General features: G+C 42.4%; 1 protein-coding gene across 3 annotated transcripts in view; it reads left to right on the top strand.

Moving 5' to 3' along the window:
- SLC9A9 (solute carrier family 9 member A9) overlaps positions 1-19,965 on the top strand; it is a 679,861-nt gene that overhangs the window by 552,571 nt on the left and 107,325 nt on the right. For all 3 annotated transcript variants that reach the window (XM_082713071.1, XM_082713070.1, XM_082713072.1), the window contains one exon: positions 15,050-15,101. In XM_082713071.1, coding sequence (XP_082569197.1) covers positions 15,050-15,101 — 52 coding nt within the window. The remainder of the gene's footprint in view (positions 1-15,049; positions 15,102-19,965) is intronic.

Below are 19,965 nucleotides of genomic sequence, written 5' to 3'. Positions count from 1 at the left end.
CCTTATACTTGTAGTTCTGAGCCTGGTGTGAACTGTTTTTACCACCCTCGCTATTAGGAAGGTCAGCAGGATCCAGATTGCTCCATCTGAGCTAGTGAGGCCAAATTACCACTTCACTAGGATACAATTTCAGTTTCTAGAAAGACTTCTGAGAATGCTTAAGATTTCTACAGAATTCAGTAGTGTAGTTTGGAGCACTTTAATAAAGCACAGTTGCTGTTGGGTATAGTTAAGTGGATTTTGTTCTAGACACTTTCATTCCTCCTGTTTAGGTCCTACAATGTCTTATGGTATGATTTACACTCCTCACATCTGCAACTGGCAGATGCCACAACTTATATATAAATTCCCTGTGAGAATGTGATCCTGCCTTGGGCTTGAAGCAATGTGTATCAAATGAGCATGAATATTCAGGCACCTGAGAGAAACAGTAAGGAAAACAAAACAAAACACCACTGTAACTTTAAGTCTGGAAACAAAGCTCTGCTTAAGATTTATTATATCCAGGAGTTCCATAAGAAATTTCAAATGCCTATGAACTTGAAGTTCCCAGTTCAAGTGAGCCCTTTCTATAGCTGCATGCTTACGGATGTGAAACTCTCTGTATCCAGGGGGGAAACAAGTAGCACATCCAAACTGAGGTATTTAAAGGAAATTAATAGAAGGAAAATTTACAAAGATACAGACTGGTTTTAGAAAACCAGTGAGGGGGGTGTCTGGGTGGCTCAGTGGGTTAAGCCTCTGACTTCGGCTTAGGTCATGATCTCAGGGTCCTGGGATCGAGCCCCACATCAGGTTCTCGGCTTGTGATCTTGTCTGTCAAATAAATAAATAAAATATTAAAAAAAAAAAAAAAAAAAGAAAAGAAAACCAGTGAGGAATAGTGTCGTACACCAGGGCCAGAGTAGTTACCCCTCTGTACTCAAAAAGAGCAGGGAGAAGTATTAACCAGAACCCAGATAGAAAAGCTGTAGAGACAAGGCTGCCAATTCCAGGCTGAGGCTTTGGGAGAGGGACACAGACAACCATGGTGACCTGTCAGGGAGGAAGACTGAGGAATAAATATCCTGTTTTTGCTCTCTTGCCTCCTTCTAATATCCTGCCATCACTTCCCTTCAGCCAAAACCGATCCAAAGTTAGAGGGCAGGAGAATGCGGTCAGTGCTATCCCACTGGTGAGCATCCTGGAGCCCAGAACAACGTGGGGAAGGCGGGAGAGCAGATCTAGAGTTGCGAATGGAAAAAGTCATGCAATTCCCAAAGATCCCAGGGTGAGGCAACAAAAACAATTGTGAGGTTCTCTCACCCAAGGTCAGGGTGAAGGTGAGGGAAACATTGCACCTTAGATGCAAAATCGACAGTCTCAGGATCAGGCAAATGCTTAGCACTTACATAGCCCATGGGGACAGTGTGCCTCGCTTACCTCCCGACTCTCGGCTCAGGTCTCACCTAGAGATTTGGGGGTGTTTGCCATAGAATTAAGAGCCAGAATGTATTGTCTCTTAATCTGTAAGCAGTAGAAGAACATTTTGGTAAAAGATTTGAAAATATCTCTTTGGGCTTATCCCCCAAGGAAGAGACAGATAATACACTACTCCTATGTCCAGATGCTGGTGTGCTTAATGGTCTGGCACTGTGACTGAGCACTGGATTTTGATTACTTTGTCAGTGATAACACCTGCACGTTTTTTCACATCTTAACATTTCTAAAGTGAGGATGTGTCTTATACTGAATGGTGTCAGAAATACAATTAGCACATGCTTCTTCTTAGAAATATATCAAGTAATAGTGTGCTTTATAATTGATGGCACCTTTGATTTGATGGAATTCAGTGTAAGTACTTGGAGGAAGTATCTGATTTAACACATTTTTATAACTATCAAAATATCTAGCATGTAATAATGGTCATGGTATATCTTGGATTTTATGAATGAATGAAAGAAATCAATCAAGCAGAGAATCAATGAAACAGTCCACCTGTCCCAGCTGATATATTCTTTTAGGGCTTAGATAATGTGGTGTCAGGAAAAACATCAGTTCATATCAATAGTTGTTTAAGCTGTCATGATATTCTGGAATGATAGACTGAAAAAGCCTGAATGTTGCATTGGCCATGAGCATTCACTTAACTCTCATTATTTCATTTTCTGCCAAATTGATGCTAATTCTGTTCCCATGCTGTGCACTTTCTGCAATCTTCGTGGTAATTTAAAAACCTGTTTTATGGCAGATTTTTACCCAGGACTTTCGTCTTCCTCTTTTTCATCCACTCTAAGACAATTTCTTCCCCATGGCATTTTCATTAATTCTTGCCTCACATCTCTGATTTTAACCCTTTAATTGTGAAATCAAAGTGCAGTTTTTCAATGTAATTCTAGCAATAACCATGAGCTCTTTTACTTTTTGAAGATTAAACATTTAATTTCATTTTAATACAGTCCTAAATGCAAGCCTGTGCCTCAACCTCATCATAATAATAGCTGGTTTGGTCAGAGAAAAACATTATTTTTCTAGTGACTTACTTTAATCCCTCTCAGCAAGAAACGAAATTTATTTTCTTCCCTTTTGATGAGTCATGCAATAGCAGCTTCCTAGCTTGCCCATTATCTCTACTTGTCAATTTCCCTTTTAAAATTAAGATATTTATTCATTTTTAGCAAAAACTAACATAATGTCATATTAAGACCAATATTTCTGATTTAACTTCTCTGGGAATAAGCAAAGAGTGTTTTTATTGAAAAAGTTAACGGGTGTATATCACAAAGTTGGATACTAACTATTAATAGCATCACATGGCCTTCTACTTCTTTTTTTTTTTAAGATTTTTTTTATTTATTTGAAGGAGAGAGATCACATGTAGGCAGAGAGGCAGGCAGAAAGAGAGAGGGAGAAGCAGGCTCCCTGCCGAGCAGAGAGCCCGATGCCGGGCTCGATCCCAGGACCCTGAGACCATGACCTGAGCCAAAGGCAGAGGCTTAACCCACTGAGCAACCGAGGCGCCCCATCACCTGGCCTTCTAAAGTTGTAAGCACCCCAAAGGAGAATAAGGTTGCAGTTGTTTATGAAGGTTAATAGAGAACAGTCTACTTGCAAATGTGGGCTGAAATAATGGTTTGGGCAATCGTTATTTATCCTAAAGCTGTTTTAATTTGTATTTTGGTGATTTATTAGTGTTGATGAAACAATCTTCTTTTTCATGTTTTAAGTATACAGTGCCAATAATTATATGCCAGCTATAGGATTTGGGTTATAGAGAGCCAGAAGAAAAGATTTACAGGTGAGAAATTATTGCATAACCTTGTTGCAAGTGCTTTTTAATGGCTGATTTACAGAAATGGATTCTAAATCTCTCTTTTTTTATTTTTTATTACTAAAATATATAGTTTTACAAGGATTAACTTCAGATCTTCTTCCCAAACTCCATATGCTTTAGGTAATACATGAATATTACCTAGTGCATGCTCTAACAACTCTATAAGCCTTCAGTATATGTTAGCTGCTACTGTTATAATTTTACATCTCCACTGGCTTCTTACCCTCTCCCTGCCCTACTTCAGTGCCCTCTCTTTAAAAGCTTGGTGTCCTTCTGCCCTTGGGATTTTGTTCTCACCTCTTTCCATTCTCAGGAATAAATTTGATCCACTTCTACCTTGTGTGTATATATAAGATTGAATATTACCTCTCCCAAGTTTTTGCCTTTAGGTCTAGTCTTCAATGAGGAATAAAGAGCTTTAGCTCATGCTAAGGAAATCTAGGCACTAGATATTATAGAAGGTCATGATTTGGGGAGGTAGCCTTCTTAAAACATCTTGTAAATCACCTGCCCTCCTAACAAGTCAAGTTGCTTTGGGATGAAGAGTTCAGAACCAACCATTGAAACTGCACCTTTCCCATCACTTGTGCTGTAGGTAAAGACCCATCCGTTTTGCAAAGTTTTGTTGTTCTTCTCTTAGGATTACTTCCAGAACATCACCCACATAAATGTCTGCTGGTCATCATTTACTTTTGCTGAGTCACCTTTTCTCCTGCATGGTTGCATAGAGAATTTCACACTTTCCTAAATGTGTGTTCTATTGTCAGAAGTACATATCCCTTCATTGTCAGAGTTCATTCTTGATTTCTGTAGATGATTTCTCATGGACAGAATATGTTCCTCATATCCAAAGAACACATTCCCATCCAAGCTCCTTCCCACTGAAGCCCGAGCACATCAAAGAATAGCAATGTAAAGACTTGCCCTGAAATGGCACTTCAGATTGGCATTGTACACCAAGGATGGTCTTTCATGGAGAGCTGGGAATAGGCCACAGTTACACCTGGAGTTCTTAATAGCTTGGGATGGTTTGGAGTGAGAGAAGGAGATCACTTCTGGTGGTGTCATTTGAGCCTGTTTGACTGTGAAGTAACCACAATAGTTTCCAGGTTTTAAGTTTTCCACTTCTCATTCAGACCTCTGACAGTCTGGGATTTATTTTCAACCACTTTTAGTTTCACATCAGCATAGAAAAGCAGACTCCTACAACAACCTTATATTCAGTCATAAAATGTCTCGTTACTCTCTCATAGAACATCTTCACTTTGACATGGAGAAGATGCCCCACATGCAAACACACTAGAATTTAAACAAGCTCATCCACTTGAAAGGACAGCTTTTCTGGGGAATGTGCACTTGGCTCTGATAAATCCCTAACTGCCCAGGGAGGGCACCCTGAGTGCAGCCTCAGGGAAGAAAGCCCACATAACTTGATAAGCTATTGCATCCATCTTCCCACTAAAGGATGTTTGTGTGCCTGTGGCTTAGGTCAAAACAAATTAGTCTGAGTATTCAGTCTCAATCCAGTTTCTGATCGACTGTTATCTGCAGCCTGAAATTAGCTTACATCTTGGCAGAACTAAGTACTCCAAATTCAGAGGAAGTCTTGCCAAACTTAAAAAACAGGATGTAGGTCTGTATCTGTGTCTGTGACATGTACTTGTTTATTGGTGTTTATTTTTCAAAGAACATAATGTTTTCAGCCTCCTTATATGTTCCCAAATGTATTTCTAAATTGTCAGACGTTACAAACACTGGCCCCACAGCTCATCCGCACATCCAGAGCACACCTACTCGAATCAGTCTTTGCACTGTGAATAAGCCTTCAGTGCAGCCAGGATCACAAGGAACGCCTCCTTTAAGATCAGGTGTGGAAGGATAACTCTTTTTCTTTTCAAGATTTTTATTCATTTATTGACTCCATTTATTTATTTATTTGTGTATTTACGGGAGAGAGAGAGAACGCGAGCATGTGTGCAAGCCAGGGCAGAGGCAAAAGAGGGGAGGAAAAGAATCTCCAGCGGACTCCACACTGAGTGTGGAGCCTGATGGAGGGCTCGATCCCACAACTCTGAGATCATGACCTGTGCTGAAACCAAGGGTCAGACGCTTAACGGACGAAGCCACCCAGGCGCCCCTAAAACAGCACTCGTATGCTGGAGATAGTCACAGCTAAGTCTTCGTTCAGGAGGCCTACAGAGCAAAGACAACAACATCAACAACCGCCTGAGCAAGAAGAGCAGCTACCGCCTCTAAGCACTTTCGAGGTTAAGTCCTGTGCTGAGCCCTTTGAGGGCGTTATCCCACAGTCACCCCTGGAATAGTTACTATTCATATTCCATTTTATAGAAAAGGAAACTGAGGCACAGCTTCTTGTCTGTGGTCACACAAGTACATGATGGGACTAGCTGTTTAGGGTGTCTAACCCCTGATGATTATGCTATAAGCCTCTTATGAGCTGTTAGCTGATATTTTCAGTAAACTGTGTCAGTGAAAATTTAGATACGAGACGCTTCTTTACTCTAGTCAGCCTGATAGTGTCCCACCCATAATCTCTGGGAGAGAAAAAAAAAAAGTCATGTGGGCAGCCTCTGGATACAAGGACAGGAATGCCACATGGACCCGTGATCCAGCCAATTTCAGTCTGGTAATCCGACATGTCCAGGAGAGCGTTCAGGAAACCAGCAGATGACAGTGTGTCCATGCACTTGTGGAGACCCAGAGTGGCAGCCCTGCTCTCAGCAGTATCCCCAGACGTGTATCTTACCCTTCTGAGGGGTTCGCAGTCATATCACATGCTTCCTGCCCCCCAACTGTGGAACTTCCTGTTCTTTCTTCACTTCACGGCACATATGTCATCTCACTTCCCAAATTTAAAATCAGAGTTGCCTCTCAATACCCATTAACCTTTATGCTCTAAAGCCAGTCTTCCAACAGAAGTGTAAAATCATCTATCCAGTTGCTGACTAAGAGACTCACTGTCACACGTCTGATACAATCCCTCATCCTTTGCCTGAAAGCAAGCAAGAAATGGAGGGAAAACTGTTATTTTTCCCGATACTGAGCCCACATTGATGACAACTATCTTCCATGTGGTTCTGTCCCGCATAGTGCATATTAATTCAAACGAAAAACTTCTACATCTATTGCCACAACCTTCTTTCAGAAAATGTTCATCTCTTTCCAAGGTTATAATAAATAACTCTCCTGAACCTCATTCCTACCAACCTTTCTGTAAATAAGAGTCCCAAACTGTCTTCTAATGCCAAACATGACACACCCTTCTCTAGCTTCCATTAACATTCCCAGTCCACTGACCTTGACCTTGAAACATCCATTATACCTCCCTTATTCCTTGGACTTCACCATTTGGTCTCAAGCTCCACTTCAGACAGCAAATAGCCAAAGCTCCAGAGGAGAAGAGGCTATTTTTCTTGAGCTGATAAGATTGTATAAACAATGAATGCTGGAACACTGAAAAGAAGTAAAATAAAATAAAATAAAATGGTTAAAAGAAGAATGTATAGAGCTAACCCTGTTTCACTCAAAATAAATATGCTCAGACCTACTAACCCTGAGCTAGTTTCATCTTTCTAACAGAATGCATACCTCAGGGAAAATTCCCACACATACTTCTCCTATAATATGCTTAATGTCAGGGGTGAATGGTTCTGGTCCTGAGTGGAAATTCAGAAACATTTCAGAACTTTCCTCTCCTTTACTTCACAGTCTGTCGTGCATCACCACCACCCTTCCAAGTATACGTCTGTCAGATCCATTTCTTCTCTACCACCTCTGTCTTCCTTTAGACTCCAATGGGCCCTTGGATAGACTATCATAGTAGTCTCCTAAATGACCTTCATGCTTCCAATTTCTTAATATCACTATTTTGCCACCAGTGATTTTTCTAGAACATGAATCTTATTATTTCAACCCCTATTGCCTGTAAGAAACAAACAAACAAAAAAAGCAAAACAAAACAGAAAACAAAACATTCTCCTAAGCATAGCATTTAAAAGCCTTTATAATTTATCCTCAAATTACTTTCTGACCTCACCCAAAATAAGTCTGCCCACCTCATCATGCATAACCTTCACTGTCCAGCCACAAAACATTATTTACCATGTCTTAAACCTCCTTAGTACTTTTTAACTTCTGTGCCTTCGCCCATACTGTTCCTTCAGCCTGGAGTGCCCTCTCTCAAATTCCTTTTCACTTCCATTAAACTTAACCTCGCTGTTGCTTTGGTCCAAGCCTGTCAATAGTGATGCTGTGGGCTAGGAATGCCTGAGACACACATCTGATTGTATTACTCATAGAGAGAATCCACAGATATTTTCCCCAGCAGGGCCAGTGTTGTGGCTGGACCAGCCTTTGTGGTTTTCATCATGATTACAAGATGCCCACACTTCAGCAAAAACCATCAGGGAACTTCGAAGGAATAAGATTTATTACTCACACGTCCTGGCATGCTTCAGGCAACATAGCAAGGCTGTGCATAGAAAAAGAGAAAGAGCATGGACCTAGGGTTCTGCCTTTATTAGTGTCCACGGTGGAGTATATAGGCTTTCACTTGTTCACTGTTGAGTGACTAATGTAAAGCATAGGAGCAGGAATTAGGGCATGGGAAATCAGAAGTGGGATCACCAAAATGGTCAGTTATCTAGGTTACTGAGGGCTTTTTGAAAGAGGAAACTATGAATGGGACAGATTAATTCCTTGTCTGGTTGTTTAACTGGTAACTGTATCATACAACTGGTAGTATATTTATACAAGATGAACGTATTTTTGAAATGGATCCTTCAGCAAACTAAAGCTTAATGTCAGGCATCACACAATAGTCACTTTACAATACACTACTCCTCTGTGAAATGTACCCAACCTCTCTACAGCCCACCTTGGTTGGCCTATCTGTTGATGTGTTCAAATAACTATGTGCAATATTTATCTCGCCATACCCTAGCTCTTTGTTTCCAGTGTTTGTCTCCCTATTAGGTCTTGGGCCATTGAGGACAGGAATCGTGTCATTGACCTTTACATCCTAGCATATGTAATTTATGAAAGAATCTACTCTTGGCTTTAACCTATATTATATTCATCATTCAATGGAGGATACACCATTTTTTTCCCTTTTCCCCCCTTTCTAAAGATCTTATTTATTTATTTATTTATTTATTTGAGAGAGACAGCACAAGCCAGGGGAAGGGGGAGAGGGAGATGGAGGAGCAGACTCTCTGCTATGTAGGGAGCCCAAAGGTGGGCTGGTAGTGGTTAGGTGGGATTTGGTCCCAGGAACCTGGGATCATGATTTGAGCCAAAGGCAGATGCTTAACCAACTGAACCACCCAGGCACACCCAATTTTTCCTAATAATAATAACAACAACAAGAACAATAAGAGCGTCAGCAAATACTTCGTGAGAGTTTTGTAGGTGGCAGCCAATATTTTACACACTTCATATGTATAAACTTATTTTATTCTTATATTAGCCCATAATGTAGATATATACTTATCCCCACTCATTACTGAGAAAACAGAGGTTTAGAAAGGTTCAGTAATTTGTCCCAAAGTTACAAATCCAGTAAATGATAGAAATGAGATTTGAACTCACACAGCCTGGCTCCATGGTCCCAGCTCTTAACTATTCTGCTACGTTGAAATAGCGAAATGAACTGAGGAGAATTTTTTCATTTACTTTAGTTCATTTTCTTATTTCCTCCAAAGTTAATTAGATTAACTTTGGTCATGTACAAGCTTCACAAATATTTCTCGAGTGATACGGGATGGGGATAGTGAGGTAACAGGTTTGGGCTCCCGGGTGCTGTTCTCATAGCGACACGATAGCCCCCAAACCTCTGAGGGTGTTTTGCACACTCCCCCATTGTCCTGCTGTATGTATATGCTCGATATCCAGTCACTTTTCCCTTACTGAAAGTGTCATTTTTCACACTTAACACAAGTGTTAGAGAAAATGGTTTCTCTTCCCCCACCACCCAGCCCTTGTCAGCAAGGGGCTCAAAAGAAGCAAAATTGCACCTAGGACTATTGGGATTCACACAATAAGACTGAGCCCTAGTAATATTTCACTGCCTTTCTTGAGGTGCTGAGTGATAAGGATCAGAATGGATTTTGTTGACTCTAATGGGAAAAGTGAGCCTTTTGTTAGTTACTCACCTTGCTTCCCCTGGAAGAAAAACCCACCTTTGGAGCCTTCTTTACGGCCATGATTGGATATGGAAGCATCCTGAGATTTCAATATGTCTAATAAAACTCACGAAAGAATGGAGGCGCGATAGGAGGGGAGATGCATTATGGTAGCACGGAGATGAGTTTTGCTCTGCAAATGGAGCTGGATGTTCATTGTAAATGAGGAACCCGGAGTGAGATGTTTGAGAGCACAGCTGGGAATATGTGAGAAGCTCACTTTCATTTTCATTTGAATACCGTAGAGGCAGCACTCGACTTGCTTAAAATTAAAAGGTACATCAGGAATGCAAAACATGGTATAAAAGTTTAACTAGTCTTTTTAGTTGCTTTTTAATCTCGTACTGGCTCTTTATTTCTCTATATCTTTATCAGTGTTTTGGGGGCTGTGCCAGCGTTCATCCATCTACCCCCAGCCTCCCTTTCCTGAAGTCGCTCACGCCTTTCCCATCATTTAACCGCCGCTAGCACCTTCTTTATAATCACGCAGTGTTTCCTTTCCGCCTGCTTCTCCCTGCTCTCCTCCTGCGCTGCTCTACCCCTACCCTCTCTTCCCCTCGCTCTTCAGACACCCTCTTTTCCTTCTCCATTGCCCTCTTCCTCCACCAGTCTACCAGGAAATTTGAAATAAACTCCAATCTGGGAAGTTTGGCCCTCTTTAGATAGAAATGATGTTTCACTCTGAAATCCCTGACGTGCCCCTGCCACTGACAAGGCTTAGCCGTAGGTAATCCAATACAGTCAAGGGTCCTCCGTTGCAGAACTGGGGACTAGGAGGGCTGACCTTGAACTGAGTGAGCAGTGAGCATGGCAGTGAGCACTGCCCCCAATGATTTTTTTTTTTTTTTAAGTCTTGATAATAATAAAAACCATAACATGGGCAATAGCTGCTAACATTTTCTGAGAGCTTACTAGGTACCAGGTCCTAAGCTATCACTTTTATGAGTATTTTCTCATGTAAAATTCACCACCACCCTGGAGAGCATGTTCTGTTATTATCGTCATTGTCCTAATGAGAACGGAGCACAGCGAGTGATGCAGCTCACACAGCAGCGAGAGGCTCTTAAGAGCTGGGCTTCCCTGAAGCTTCAACAACCACAGGGCAGTTGTGAGTGCTAGGATTCCAGCTAGGGCTGGTATATCATGAAGAGCACGGGCTTGGCCTGCACGGCTGCATATAACCAGATGGGCAAACATAGTCTGGGCCAGAGTTGCCATAGCCAGAGCCCGGGGATCACAGGTGCCATGGAGTTGGGTCTGGGAACAGAGAACAGAGTTGGTGGTACACAGCTATGCCCAGTCCAAGTCAGTGAAAACATTACTTGTTGGGGGATCTGAACCAAAGTAGGGCAATAAGATGGACGGTCCATGGTGGTGATCAGAAGGGGAGGGACAGTAGCAGAAAGTTCAGGAAAGGAGGTGGTTCCTCAGACATGCTCAGAGGTGACCACGCTAGAGTCTGGAGGGAGGGGATTCGGTCAAAGAGAGATGCATTGGCAGATCTGGTTAAGGCCACAGCTCCAGGATTGTATTGGGTAGTAGGTCTCAGAAATAAGGACAGGTCCAGTTAGCAACCCTGGGGCATTTTGTCCAGATCAGACGAGCAGAAAGGGTGGCTTAAAGCCATGGGAAGGGTGCTAAGGAGCGTTGGATGTCACCTTAAGGAGGCTGGACTCTGTCCCATATACACCGGTGACCTCTCACTGGGGTGCTGCTGTAAACACGCGAGGCACCACAAGCTGTGGGATGTCGTGTCTTCTTTCCAATAATCTCTCAAAACCCATAGTGTGTAAATGATCTCTTCTACCTAAAGGTGAGTGGATTCAAGGTCAACCCTCACAGAATGTCACTTTCACACTGTGACTGACCTGCTTAACCCTGGGGATGCCATGTAAATGTGCCAGGCATGCTTTTATCAGTTCGTGTATCACAGTAGAGACAAGGTAGACTCCCCCAGAGCCCACGCAGAGCTAACGTGGGGAAGTAGGGCAGAGAGTGAGGCCAAGAATACCAGTGTTTTACTTGTAAGCCCTTCTATAACATTTCAATTTTATTGTTTTGTTGTGTATGTGTATATGTGTATATTATAAACTTGAAAAAAGACATTAAATTTGACTATCAGATAATCAGTCCTGTCCTAAATAAAAAAGTAGGAGAGAGCACAGAGACAGTCTGCCAACATATTGTTGAAGGCAGGAAATCCGGGTAATCCAACTGGCAGATATAAGAACTTTAAAAAGAGAAAGAAGAGTAGCCAGGGACCATTTAATATGCGCATAAAGAGGCTCATATAGAGCTTAGACATCGTTGTAACACTGCGAGTGTTGGATTAATCTGGTCAGTGGCAACGCCAAGACCTCCAGTTAAGATCCGAGTATCCCCACCACTCTCTGTTTAAGGAAGCAGGGAGCCAGGGAATATAATTCAGCAAGATTTTCATCCAAAGTAGCTAAAATCACAAGAGAAAGAAAGCATTGTTCTTATGTGCTTTTCCTTTGTAGCATGGAAATGACCATAAATTTTTTAGGTTTTTCTAATTCGACCTGCCAAACCGCGTGCTCTGGGAGGGTGGGAACCATGTCTGTTTTGCTCACACAGCTGCCCCAGGATGGAAATGACTTATATGGAGTTTCTCTTTCCTCAAGCCACTTGAGATGCTTTGTCCGCTCGAGGCCAAGAAAGGCTATAGGCCTGGTCCCAGGAGCAGACCCTAAGCTTCCATGAAGTGGGAGGAGGGAGGAGGTATTCTTGCTCCCGGTAGAGCATCATTATTTAGGCCTCTGAGGTACCCTTTGCTGAATCCCACATAAAACTGAAGAACTTAATCCGCTGCCGTAATTCCTCAGCTCCATCTGGCTGCTGGAATAATTGAAACTAGAAAGGTCTTCTTTGATTGCTGCTGCAAAGGAAAGCTCAAATTTTCTTGGAAAACCTCAGTCCTGCCTCAAACCTTAAATGCTGGGTTGCTTGGAAAATTCAATTTCTGTTCTCCCCAGTATTCTAGACAGGGACCCTGAAAAAAGCCCTAAACAGAAGTGGCAGTGGGAACTTCAGGACCCTTAGTTCCACTCAACAGCCTACACAGGTGCCGAGAAGCCCTCCGGGGAGGGGGGCAGGAAGAAGGGGGATCTGGGCTTACCCAGAAATAAGGGCTCCTAGGCTCCCAGCATCAGCCACATCAGCCACAGCAGAGCCTTGAACGTGGCCCAGCATCAGGAGAGAGGGTGCTGGGGTGGCTCCACACTGCCGGAGACTGGGCTCCAGGCCCTCCGCACCGCAGTGCCACTGCCTGGACCCAGCCCCGCCTCACCTGCTCCTCTCTTCCCGGACGTCTCTCTCTCCTCTCCCCTCCCTTCTCCCGGCACTGCCTCCTTCCGCCCTTCTGGCTTTGGGAGGCCAATGCCTGACCCATTAGGCCACAGGGGGACTCTCTGCTCTCTCTTTGTCTTTCCTCACCCCTCCTTTGCCCTCCTCCCTGACCCCTTCCCTCCCTCCATCCTTTCCCCTTCGTTCTCTCCCTCTGACTTCAAATAGATCAAATAGCTCTTTCTACTCTAAGAACACCAAAGGTTGGTCCCCACCCGAGGTTCTTCTCAGTTCCACATACAATAAATATCTACCCATTTCACCCCCTGGGTTAGAAAGAAGAGGCTATTCGTGCCCAGAAGACACTGATTTTTGAAGTATCTAGGGTATTTTAAACAAACTGTCCTGGCACTGCTTTCCTTTCACATGCTAACCCATCTCCAGACTGGTGGCTTCCTACCCTGCCTTCCCCTCCTCCACCTGGAGAACAGAACTGCAAGCAGGGGGGCTAAAGGCATGTTTACAGGAGGGAGTTGAAGGAAACTCTAGGAATTGTGGCCTTCGCAGGAAAGGCTCTGAGTGAACTTGAGCCAGGTGTCTGTGGCCCTGAGCTGCTCCCGCAGTCCTCCCGTCCTGTCCCCACGACAGGCAGAGGCCCACTCTCTGGAGCAGAAGAAATTCAAGCTCCAAGCCCCTCAGTTGCTCTGGCCCTTTTGAGTCCATGGGAAGAGACCCAGCATTGTGATCCCATGGTCCTGTGTTTTTGCAAGATTTGCAAGAGGAATAGATTTTAACCACAGTTGGGTTTGATGACTCTTTCTTTCCACTACCATTTGCCCTCAGTCGTACCTTGCCTCTGGTCGGTTGGCCCTGGAGTGGGCATTTGGGAGATCCGACTAAGGGGAAGCTGAATTAGGCATGCATTCAGTTTATATTTAGTAGGATATATGTGTGTGGTCCCCAGTCACTTCTGGGCATGAGCAGGTCCCAGCTGGCCATCCCAGGGCAGGAATGTCTTACAAGAATAGTGCCACAAGGCTGAATCAAAGATGAATATGACCTAGGGCACCAGGCTTCAGAAGTCTGTGGGTTGTGTTAGAAAAACCAGGCTTGAAATGTCCTGAACCTAAAGCTAATCTGTGGAAAATTCTTCCAGTCACGAGAGGTGTAAAATTCCAAGTACAGGATTCCATTCTGGCTGGTGCCCCATCAGAGCAGAAATCAGGAATGCATTCAATGATGCCCTCTACATGCAGATAAACACACTGTGCTTTGTTTATGGGAACTGAGTGACATGAAGTTTATCAGGATCCTTGTCTGTGGGGCGTTAACCTGTAGGAGCGCTGCACCCAGCCAGCAGGTCTAGGAAGGAGGCACACTTGAGTGTCTCCCAATTATCCATAACTTTAATCAGTCTTGCTGGAGAAAAGATTACCTCATCTGCCTATTCTCTCTTGTACAAAATCATGGCCATATAAAGCAAGTATCAAAGTAGGCAGGCAAAACTTAAAGAGGAGGAAGTTACTTTAGAAGTGTGGCCAGCAGTTAATTCATTTGAATATTATTTATTTTATGGTTTTTGTGATGTCTGGTGCATTTGCCAGATTTTTAAATTACGAAATGTTGTGCGATTTTTTCTTTCTTAAGAGTCTCTTCCAAACCTAATTTTGTAATTGTATTTTTGTAATAATTTTCTTGAAGAGAGTCCCCCCACGTTGTTTAAGCCTCAGGTCCCACAAACCTGGATGGTCTTTACTGGCAGCCTTGGTGAGCATCTGGACCAAGGACTGCTTTTTCTGTCTCCAGGAGCCTGCTCCATCCCCCACATTCCCAGAGTAGTTTGGTCAGTGAGTCCTACAACGGTAGCCTGTGGCCTTTCCTCCAGGATCTCTATTTTTTGGACAATGGAGGTCTTTTTTTTTTTTTTTTTTTTTTTTTTTGAGGGCTCCTACCCCAAGTTCTCAGGCTCCTGCTCTTGTCGGGAGACAGCAGTGAGGAACAGCTGTTGGTGCGCAGTGTTGTGAGCTGTGCTGCGGCCCAGCTGCACAAGCTCTTATTCAGACATAAATCCATTTGAGGTTCTTTTGATTCAGGGAGAGGTAAGATGGTTTTCTGCCAAATCTTTCCTCTGATTTGTATCATATTTGGCTCAAGCATTCAGTCACGCAAAACTAACTTGCCTCCTCTGCAGCAAGGCCCTTAACCAGTTTTCTGATTTCCTTAACAGAGTTGGTGTGGACCTGGATGAAGATCTGAAGGAGGAGCCCACCTCACCCCAGGCAAGTCAAAGAGGCCAATTCATAGAGTATAGAGATAGGAAATGTTCTGTTCCATGGAATGTTTCATGCTTGTCCAGCACGTGGCCAAGGTGCTCAACCTGAAGGGGGCTGTCTGCACTGAGAAAACACATCCGATGACTATAAAATACCTGGGAATTTAGGGTATCAATAACCTTTGCATCACCTTTGGAATGCTTAAAATCAGCATGCCCCTGCACCTTCTCTGTGGTAACAGGAAGCTGGAAACCCTTCAGTGTAGAAGCAAGAGCATGGGTCATGGAAGGAGGTAGCCTGGAGTTCAAATCCCTGCCCAGGGACTTGTTAGCTAGACAATCTCAGTAAAATGTATTCAGTGATACCCAATGCATGTTGGGCACACAACAAATGGACCTGTTTCTCCCACATGGCTTCTCATTAATCAGGTCTAGGTGTATAGAAATATTGAAACATTGAAAATTTGCAAAAGCACAGCGAAACTGTCTAGGTGATCCATTCCTAACTGAGCTGAGCAACCGTTATCTGCAGAGATCTGAAAATCCTTTGGGAAATTTGTTCAGAAAGATGTGCTGTTCCCTCGAGTACGGCAAGTGTATTCTCCAAACTCTAAAGCTGACATCCCAGTAGAATCTGCCATTGACAATTTTGCATCGGCCATTTTTAACTCAGAACTTAAAACAAACAACTGTGTGGGAATGTTGCACCTTTTGTTGAAACTGTAAGTGGATGGACACGATAGAAAAATATCATAAATAAGTCATGCTGCTTAATGACTCGTGTTATGATCATACCTGGATTGGAAGAAGATCGATGTCTCTTTTATTCTGTGATTTTTTTTTTCTGTAAATGCCATCAGTGAGGCACAGCTGGTGAGTTCTGCTGGGCAAAATGCAAATACTTTCCCGGTTTACATAGACATAAAGAAGGAAGGATCCTGTGTGCTATAAAAAGGACTGAAAAATTAAGTTGATGATGATCCTGGCTTATTGTACTTTGAATTTTTTTTTTTTTTTTTTTTTTTTTTTTTTTTTTGTAACGTGTTTGTGTTGCAAGGCCAGGCTGGTACTGTATTCACAGACTTCTAGCCCAGGAAACACACCTACCTGCAGGAGTGTGCTCAGCAGGGGTGCCAGCACACTGGGATTGGGGCCAGCTTGGTGACCTCAGAAAGGAGATCAAAGCCCATCTCCTTATCCTAGTGGGCTGTAATGAGTAGTTAGCAAGGTCTGGTGGTGGCAGATTTTTGAAAAGCATTTTCATCTCATATAGGTCAACTAATCCATTCTCCTACCTTCAAGCAAAACTTTTATCTAAATTCTATCTTTCTGTTCTCTCTTTTTCTTTAAAAGAAAGGAGATAGAATAAGAAAATTCATCAAAGAAAATTCTTCATCTTTCTCTAGCTGCCTAATATTTTGAAATCACATATAATTATTGGGAAGATTGCCTACTGGACTAACTCCTTCCTTTTCCAATTTAAACATTTCATTTCAGCTCCTTCACATCATTGTTAATTCAGTAATAACTCCTACCTAAAGATACTTAAACCAGTAGAAAGTTTTTTTCTGTTAGAGAAATGAGATAGTGCCATGAGGTGCAGAGAAAGCTACATTGTATTTGTATCTCGGGCAGATATTTTATGCCTTCGAGGCTCAGTTTCCCTGTCTGTAAAATGTGAATGATAATAATGTCTACTTCTCCTGGTTGGTTGACAATCAAGTGAAAATATATTTATGAAAACTGTGTAACTTAATTAATTTAGTTAAACCCGTCTCACCTTAAGAAGGACTTGTGGCAGTTTACACATACAATAAAATAATAGTAAATATTTTAAAAGATTTTAAAATTCAATAAATGATATTCCTCAGAGCAAACAGTCAAAACCAGAGGAGTAAAAAGAATCATGAATGAGCAGTTCATAAGGTACTATATACTTGCTTAGTCAAACCACAAGTAAGCTTCGGTAGCCAAGGGGGAAAGGAAGAAAAAATAATCAACCATATGCTAACTTATTATCATTAGAGGGAAAAATCATACTCTGTCCTCAAGTGGTACAAAACTTCACAGCCTGCTATTTTAAAAGAAATTTCTCACTTGGGGCTTCTTGTACAGGACACATAAAAAGCTTATACAAATGTTAGCTAACTAACCTTATAAATTACACCATTCCTACTGGACTGTTGCTGCTTTAAAATAATTTTGTCTTTAAGAGGTGCCCTGGCAGGGTTCTTATTCACAATAATGTTTGACTACCAAGGTAGCTAACATTTCAGAAAGCAATTTTCTCCAAACCTTGGAATAATTCTTATCTTTAGTGTCAAGTATAGGAAACAGGGGGATGGAGCTAGAAATAAAAGAAACCACAGTGTCTGTGCAGCTGCCACCTGACCTGGGGAGTTTTTTTGTTTTGCTTTGGTTTGGTTTGGTTTTGGTACTTTCCGAACTATGTGTCAAGAACCTCTTTGCCCTCATTTTGCCTGACAACTCTTCACTTATTATCAGCATCTGTTGCTCTGTTGGGCTGAAGAGCATAAACTCTAATTCTTAGGAGGATTGCATGTTTCCACTCAGTTTGTATTTATTAAATCGGGCTTGCGTTAACAAGATGATTTTCACACTGGTCAACTTCTAAAAAAAGAAGAAGAATATTTTTACCAAAAGCTAAAAATTTTACAGTTATGGCAGTTACTGATCATATACTCTCAAAATCAATAATAAACATGTTATTATACTTTTTAAGGAACCTCTTCTTTGTGGAGAGTAAAACAATCCTTTGGGAAATATAAACATCTAGCCACAACTAACTAGCAAAGTTACAACTTTCCTCTTCATCATGTAACAACTTTGGAGTGTGAGTGGTATTACACTCTTGCTGTACCAGACCCTGAAGATTCAGAAAGCAGAGTGCACATACAGTGATTAGAGTTTAAATATATACTCTGTGCAAATGTGCTTCTTCGAGAAATGGGAGATAGTACAGTTGCGGATTTTATATCTCTTAAATTTAAAACAAAAACAAACAAACAAAGCAGAAAACCTCTGAGACTCTCCACCACCACCACCAACCATAGATGTTTTCCTTGTAATTGATTCTGTGTCCTTGAGAACACAGCAATGCAGAGAAGCTAAGAATCACTAGAGCCCCACACTCACCTTAATCTTTTAATAGAAATTTCTTCTGCCCGGGAAAACCTGCACTATTGCTTCTCTTTTTCCCTTTCACCATTTTTCTCAGGATCATCCTAATATTTGCTGAGTACAGATTATTGTTAACACATCTAAGCACCTTATCTATATTAACTCAATTTCCGAGATAACCTTGTGAGTGGGTTCTGATATTATCCCCATATTACATATAAGAAAACTGTATACAAATGAGTTAAATAGCTTGTCCAAGGATACATAGTGGGAAGAAGTGGAATGTTAACCCAGACAATCTGGTTCCAGAACTTCCACTCTTTTTTTTTTTTTTTTAAGATTTTATTTTATTTATTTATTTAACACAGAAAGAGGTCACAATAGGCAGAGAGGCAGGTGGGGGCAGTGGGGGGGAGCAGGCTCCCTGCTGAGTAGAGAACCCGATGCGGGGCTCGATCCCAGAACCCTGGGATCAGGACCTGAGCCAAAGGCAGAGGCTTAACCCACTGAGCCACCCAGGCGCCCCCAGAACTTTCCCTCTTAAGTGGTATGATTCATGCATGCATTCATTCATCCGTACAACCCACCATGCCAGGCACTAGTCTAGGTGTGAAGAGGACGCAGATGTTAGCATTTCCAAGTTCCCACCCTCACAGAGCTTTTACTCTAGTGGGGACGCTGATAAGAGAAAAGTGAAGCAACTACAGGTATTCAGGTAACGACCAGAGTTGAGCCAGTAAGAGGGTGGGGAACAACAGAGAAGCTATTGCCTCATCAGGGCCTGTCTCTCTGAGGAAATGGTGTTTGAGATTAGAGGTCTGATTGATGGGCAGAAGTGAGCCCTGTGAGATCTGGAGGAAAGAAGTAGTCCGGAAAGAGGCTACTGCAAGGGATGAAGGCCATGGAGTCCCAGTGGGATTACGTGAGTCGCAGGAAGGCCAGAGTGGCTGTGGGTTGGTGAACAAGGTGGGAGCAGATGGACATGAACTGGGAGAGACAGAAAGGGGCCAGATCGTTGACCATGGCGATGAATTTGATTTGATTCTGCATGCAGTGGAGGTAAAAGCTCCTCGAGGTTTGGAGCTTGGAAGAAATGGAATTAACCCTTTTTAAGAACTCATTTTTCTCTCATCTCTACTCTGCCCACTGTTACAATGAGGTTAACTTTCATCTTTTCTAACATGATTTTTATTTGTTAAGACTATGCATGCTTCCCTATGTGCTCTCTGAATGCTAACTTCCTTTTTTTTTTTTTTTTTTGCACTTCCCATAGTTTCTTCATTGAAATTCTGTTTTTGGTTGTCACTTATGCTTGCATGTAACCTCTGTGGATCAGTTCTGGTCACTGCAGCCCAAGAAAGTCAGAGCAGAGCTGAGAAAGGTACAGAGAAGGGCAACTTCAATAACTTAGCAGGGGGAGATTAAAAGGATTACTATTTCTCCTGCAGAAAGATTAGCACTAAGAAGGAATACAATGAAGTGTCTATAAAAATATGAAGAGTGTGAGTCAGGTGAACAAAGACTTATTGGCCAATTCCCAGGAAACCATAACCTGGAATACCCTTGAAGCCTGAAAGAGCTTGTTTGGGAAAGAATAAAGGGATTTGTTCTTCTACACAACTGATACTTATTACTCATGGTCATCTAGAGTTGCAAGGGCTGGCAATATAAGGAGATTCAGGAGGAAAAGAGACTAATTCACAGATGGTGGGGTCCTCTCATCACTAAAT

This window comes from Mustela nivalis (assembly GCF_964662115.1).
Source record: "Mustela nivalis genome assembly, chromosome: 1".
In the NCBI taxonomy this organism is placed as follows: domain Eukaryota; kingdom Metazoa; phylum Chordata; class Mammalia; order Carnivora; family Mustelidae; genus Mustela; species Mustela nivalis.
Note: the sequence above shows the minus strand (reverse complement) of the source record. Positions and strands in the feature narration are given on the sequence as shown.